Source organism: Aplysia californica, unplaced genomic scaffold, assembly GCF_000002075.1.
Source record: "Aplysia californica isolate F4 #8 unplaced genomic scaffold, AplCal3.0 scaffold00001, whole genome shotgun sequence".
Classification (NCBI taxonomy): domain Eukaryota; kingdom Metazoa; phylum Mollusca; class Gastropoda; order Aplysiida; family Aplysiidae; genus Aplysia; species Aplysia californica.
Genome location: NW_004797271.1, coordinates 2,420,988 through 2,427,636, shown reverse-complemented (window position 1 = coordinate 2,427,636; position 6,649 = coordinate 2,420,988). Strand labels below are relative to the sequence as shown.

The 6,649-nt window shown below is 42.5% G+C and overlaps 1 protein-coding gene across 1 annotated transcript in view; it reads left to right on the top strand.

Annotated features, from left to right (window-relative positions):
• LOC101861328 (dynein heavy chain 5, axonemal) overlaps positions 1-6,649 on the top strand; it is a gene marked incomplete in the record, with an annotated part of 153,119 nt that overhangs the window by 129,524 nt on the left and 16,946 nt on the right. Inside the window, 9 exon segments of the mRNA XM_013081818.1 lie at positions 101-295; positions 983-1,138; positions 2,026-2,208; positions 3,066-3,170; positions 3,550-3,688; positions 4,043-4,348; positions 4,906-5,045; positions 5,404-5,571; positions 6,218-6,353. Coding sequence (XP_012937272.1) covers positions 101-295; positions 983-1,138; positions 2,026-2,208; positions 3,066-3,170; positions 3,550-3,688; positions 4,043-4,348; positions 4,906-5,045; positions 5,404-5,571; positions 6,218-6,353 — 1,528 coding nt within the window.

The window sequence follows — 6,649 nt, the reverse complement described above, 5'->3', positions numbered from 1 at the left end:
CCCCCCCCCCCCCCCCCCCAAACAACCCTCTCCCTGAATTTTTTTTAAAAACCCGAACAAAAACACCATACATCACTTTCTCTATTCCATCTTGTTGCAGGATCTGAACATCATCAACATGTTGGTCCTCAACACGACCATCTCCGAGTGGAATCTTCAAGGTCTACCGAATGACGAGCTGTCCATCCAGAACGGCCTGATTGTGACCAAGGCCTCTCGTTTCCCGCTGCTCATCGACCCACAGGGACAGGGCAAAGCCTGGATCAGGAACAGAGAGGGACAGAATGAACTGCAGGTTAGGAACTTCTTCAATCAAACTGAAAAATCAATCAAATATTCATGAAATCAATTAGTAAGTCGAATAACCGAGGAATCATTGATCCAATCAGTCAGCAAACTGGCGATCAGCCGACCGACCAACGGTTAATAAAAACCAAACAACCAAACAACCAGCTAATCAACTAAGCATAACTAAGCAACCAGTCTCAACGAACTTACCGACCAGTCAATCAATCGTCGATCAGTCATTCAATCTAATCATCCACATTTCAGTTGATCCGACTCTCAAGCAGCAATTAAGATACCAGGCACACCACTAGCTCAGTAACATGCAGCGGATGAGTTTAAAAAAATTGAGTCTCACGGTCTGTCTATTGAGATGTTTTGATACTTTGAACCGAGGTTGACCCTGACAAACATGGTCGAAGCAGCCTGCCTCCTAAATCATCTAAATTTTGTAAATGGGAACTTAAACATTAACAAACCATCCTTTTCTCCCTCCCCTCTCTCTCCTTCTCCCCCCCCCCCACACTCTCTGTTATATCTTTGTGTGTAGATTGCTTGTTCTTTTTCCCAGATGCTAATGACGTACTTTGCTTTACTCAAACAAGAAGAAAACTTGCTCTTTTCGTCTGAGCTATGTTAACTTCCCCAAACCATCAGAGTCAGTAACTTGACATTTCCTGTCTTCCCACTTGTGCAGATCACATCCCTGAACCAGAAGTACTTCCGTACCCACCTGGAGGACGCTCTATCCCTGGGACGACCTCTGCTCATCGAGGACGTGGGAGAAGACCTTGACCCAGCACTGGACAATGTGTTGGAGAAGAATTTCATCAAGTCTGGCTCCACATTCAAGGTAAGAAAAGGACTTCAGGCAAAATGAAGTGGAACGAGACTAGATTGAATATTATGATAAAGTGAAATAGCGTGATCAGTAAACTGAGATAAGATAGATAATGGTTTGACTAAACGATAATATAGAACAAGCTGAAAGCGTGTCGAAGAAGACATTCATAATGTTGTTCATGGCAAAAAGATGAGATGAAAAGACATGAGGAAGAATTAGGAAAGAACGACAAGGTAAGGTCAGATGAAAGAAACAACAACAAACAAAAAAACAAAACAAAATTGAAACGCTTGGTTCGGTGTGGTAAGTGGAAGAACTTAGAATAGACAGAACGAAAGATGACAGAATGACACCCACCAAAGTACAACAGCACGTTTATTGATGTTAGTTGCGAAACTGAATTACAAAGGCATACATTCATACAGGCAAAACGCCAAGATACATGCAAAGTAAGCGCACACTTAATAAAAAAGCATACTAAGAATATTAATTTTTATTCCCACCCCCCAACCCAAATGCACAATGTCACACCAATACAGATATTTTTTTACAAACATCAAATGCTGATCACCGTTTTGCAAAGGTCTGCTTTTGAGCCAGGGTTATCGTGTCTTTCTCGAGGACACACCCCGTTGTTCACTCATGTAAATGCCGTGTTACAGACTTGTACGTGACATTATTGTGAACCTGAACTCGCCACTGGTACCTCCAGATCGGTACAACGTGCCACTATTTTTTAACGTGATTGATAGTGTGTCCGTCCTGCCCCCCCTCCCCCTTTCCCTTTCATTTCTACATGGAACAAGGTATGAGTTGGGGGAGGGTCCGAGTTTTGTTTGAAAGTTATGCAAAATACCAACACTCTATATTGATTCAATTTTACTTACTGTCTTCAGGTGAAAGTGGGCGACAAAGAGGTGGACGTGATGAAAGGCTTCCGAGTCTACATCACAACCAAGCTGGGCAACCCTGCGTACACCCCTGAGATCTCTGCCCGTACCTCCATCATCGACTTCACCGTCACCATGAAAGGTCTGGAGGATCAGCTGCTGGGTATTGTCATCTTGACCGAGAAACAGGTACACCGATTGTATAATTGTGAAGACGACAAGGGGGTGGAGGTATCACTAGTCATCTGGAAAATATTGAGGGCTTTTGCATTGTTTTAAGTGTGGTTGACGGGTGCTCTAGTGTCTTTTATATATCGTCCCTGTCTCTCCACATTCTTTTTTGTATTTGTTACTCTCTTGTAACACCTTTGGCACATATTTGACCTTATTGTGGTGCAAGTGCCATAAAACTCTTACTGAAACTAAAGTACATAATTATTATCTACTGCCGTTCTTTCCATGTACAACTGTTTTAAATGCAACTCTCATCACTTATTCACCTCTTTCAGCCTGGTATTGGCTTAGGCCGCCTAGAAGAGTTCTCCACCTGTCACTGTTGTAGGCGTCTTCTCCACCTAAGGCCAACTGTGTCCGATATTCTTGAGATCTGCCTCTAGATCCAGGGGGATTTCGGCCTTCCTCTCATTCTCTTTCCCGCGGGGTTACATCTAAGGTTTTTCAAGTTAATTTGTATGCTGGCTTCCGTTTCTAATAAGAATGATATAGATATAAAATACGTAACAAGCTAAACAATAGATCAAAACAAATTCATCAATTTTTAACGTCGATTAATGCCATTTTCCTCTTGCACTTATATGTTCACGCCCCATCGACACAATTGAGGTATTAGGAGGCTTTTCAACCTTGGTTGTTAGACTACTGCTACTACTACAGCTACTACTACTACTACTACTACTACTACTACTACTACTACTGCTGCTGCTGCTGCTACTGCTGCTGCTGCTGCTGCTGCTGCTAAAAGGATAATCCAAAACAAATAGTCTCAATGTCAACTCTGTAAATGGAATTTTTTTTTTCGTCAACAGGAGCTGGAAGCCGAGCGGACAAACCTCTTGGAGGAAGTAACCAGCAACAAAAGGAAGATGAAGGAACTTGAGGATAACCTGCTGTACAGACTGACTTCCACACAGGTAGACACACATATGTTTGGTCATTCTTTCTCTCATAACTGTTACAGCTTTAATGATTTTATTGCAACTGCCACTGCTTCGAGCCATTCTTGTAATCTGTTTTTTTCTTGTAATTTGTTCTTTCTTTCTTTCTTTCTGTTAGGTTGTAGTTGATTTATTGCATTTTTGAGACACGTTTTCAGCTTACTCATTTCCCCAGTGGCCATAGAATACCCTCAACGTGGCAAACTCGGAGCGTTCAACACTACACAACATTCATTTCACGAAATAGGTGAATGAGAATAAAAAAACAATAACTACTACTACTGCTGTTTCTGCTATCATTGCAACTGTATCAATTGTCTTTCGTTCACGATGATGAATGTTGTCTGTCCACTAGGGGTCTCTGGTGGAGGATGAGTCTCTGATCGAAGTGCTCAAAGTGACCAAGACTACAGCTGAGGAGGTCAGTGAGAAACTGACCATCGCTGCAGAAACCGAAATTAAAATCAACACTGCCAGAGAAGAGTTCCGACCAGGTGGGTCTTATATTTTCTTTATGTGAATGTTCTCCTCCTTTACTGCAGTGAGTGTTTTGGGGGGGGGGGGGGGGGTGGACAAGAGGGGAAAAAAGGAGGGGAGGGGAGAGGAATGAAAGATTTTATGGAATTATTTTATCATCTGTAGCCGGTGAGTTTCCCATGGGTTTCATTCAGAACGCGAATTGTCTCTATATACGAGCATTTGAAGTTCCCTTGCTGGGGAAATAAAAGATTTCATGCAATTATCTCATCACCTCTTACCGATTCAGTTCCTAGGGGTTTCAGTCTGCACTCGTCAATTCTCTTGGTAGCTGAGATTCCCTTGGTCAAGTCATTCGTTTGTATCCACAGTGGCTTCCAGAGGCAGCATCATCTACTTTGTTATCGTGGAGATGAGCATGGTAAACGTCATGTACCAGACGTCACTCAAGCAGTTCTTGGAACTCTTTGACCTCTCCATGGCGCGTTCCCAGAAATCCCCGATCACCAGTAAGAGGATCAACAACATCATTGACTATCTCACACTCTCCGTGTTCAAATACACGTGTAGAGGTCTCTACGAGACGGACAAGTTCTTGTTCACCATTTTGCTGACGTTGAAGATCGAGATGGCTGCAGGACGAGTGAGAGGAGAGGAGTTCAGCGTCTTCATCAAGGGTAGGTCTTTCTCTGTGTCTTTGTAAATACAATCGAACCTGCTCTAACGGGCACCTGTATAAGACAATCACCTGTACAAACGGCCACTTCCCATTTCCTTCCTTGTGTTTTTAAGCATTATAGTGGCACTATGTCAGACGTCCACCTGTCTAAGACTGCCACTTTCTTCCTCGACAATGGTTAGCCGTCTTAGATACATTTGTGTGTATTTTACGGCCTCACGGACATAGATCACATATATGGTATACTATTTCTTTGACGTTGCCTCTCAGGGAAGACCTAAGCCCAGTGGGATTAAAGCATCTTAGCAGAGGCATGGAAGTTGCTCGGTAATAGAAACAACCCCATCCAAAATTGAACTGGCGTCTTTTGAATGTTACAGTAAAGAGCCCCCCTATCACATCCCAAAGACCCTTAGTCTAGTCTTGCCTTTTGTTGATTTGTTAAGAGCCCTTAAGTGTTACGATACTTCAGAGAAATAGGGAAGCTGATAAAATTGTGTGATTCCGTCGCCGCATTTGCTGCTTTGTGATCTTTCAAAAACTTTGCATTTTCAGGCGGTGCTGCGCTGGATCTGAATGCTGTGGAGCCCAAACCTAAGAGATGGATCATGGACATGACGTGGCTGAATCTTGTGGAGTTGGGCAAACTGCCGCAGTTCTCACAGATTCTCTCACAAGTCGGCCGTAATGACAAGGTGATACACGAAATCAACCTGTCTTATTTGAACACATATCGAACGGGGTCGCTTCAAATAAGCAAAGAGTAATAAAATATTACCAAAACTCTTTTTAAATTAAGGATTCTCTTTTAGGGTTTCAAACCAGGGTCACTCACAACATGCTAACTGAGAAACCGGGGAGGTGATGCCCTTTCAAAGGCTTCATAAACAAGAACTATTTCTTTTTATGTATGAGTGCTGTTCTTTTCAAAGCCTTTTGTTATTCAAATTTCTCAAAAGCTTTACTAATATATTGTGTTAAGTTAAACAAAAAGCTACAGCTACCCAATACATCTGTCACTTACCAACCAGCTGATCTTATTCTTGCCAACAGGCATGGAAGGCCTGGTTCGACGAGGATGCCCCAGAAGAAGTGACCATCCCAGACGGTTACACCAACAGTCTAGACAACTTCCGGAAACTTCTGCTTATCCGCTCCTGGTGTCCGGATAGGACCATCCCCATGGCCCGTGTCTACGTGGCTGAAGCTATGGGACCCGAGGTGAGAAAAGTGGTTTATTCTGCATTCAGGCAGTTTGTTTCTCAAAACTAAAAATCTGTACTTTCTTTCCGAATGTTTTTTCCTTCGTTTGTCAAAAGATGTGGTTCAAAGGTGTAAATTAATCGGATAGGTGGCGATAAGATATAAGTTCACAAACTGTGTTCAAATCCCTAACACATACTCACAAGTGAACTTAGGTTGAAATTGTATTCTTCCAAAAATAATGTTGTTAAAAAAAGAATTTGAGAGAAAAAAGTTAGGGATTTGAACACAGTTTGTCACTAGAGACAGATATTGATCAGGAGGTGCAGTGGTTGCAAGACAAGGCAGTTTAGGCTAAATACAGTTATAGGAAACGACTTAAAAATGAAAAACTGTACAAAAGGGGAGACCCTTTCAGCAAGTTCCAAAATTCATTCCATTGTAAATCAGTGGGATTTTAAAATCTTTTTAGAGTGGGAGGGGGCCGAATTCTTACGACATATTCATGGGATGTTACTAATAGATCCTACGTTTCTCCTTTCTATTTAGATATCATTTCTGACTATCAATCCCTATATGGTGTCGATGTACTTTTCTTCAGTGAAAGTAAAACGACATGTTCTCCAGACTTGTTCTAACCCCTTTGTCATACCCTCTCTTACAGTTCGCAGAGGGCGTGATTCTCAACTTGGAAGCTATGTGGGAGGAGTCCAACAACCGCAATCCCATGATCTGCTTCCTGTCCATGGGATCTGACCCCACAGAGAACATTGAGCGTCTAGCGAAACAGAAGGGCTTCAGTGAGTAGATGCACAGTCGTTAGAGCACCCTTGTCCTTCGATTGAAAGCGATGAGAGGCTGTGTGTATATGGAGGTGTTTCTACATGTATGAGTGTGTGTACTTGTGTGTATGTGTGAGTTTATTGGTGTATATCTGTGTTTGTGTGAGTGTGTGTATGTCTCTGTGTGTTTGTGTATGTGTGCATGCGTGTGCGTGTGTGCATCAAGAGAGAGTATTAATCTTAAGTGTGAGTTTATGAGTGTGAGTGTGTGTGTGTGTGTGTGTGTGTGTGTGTGTGTGTGTGTGTGTGTGTGT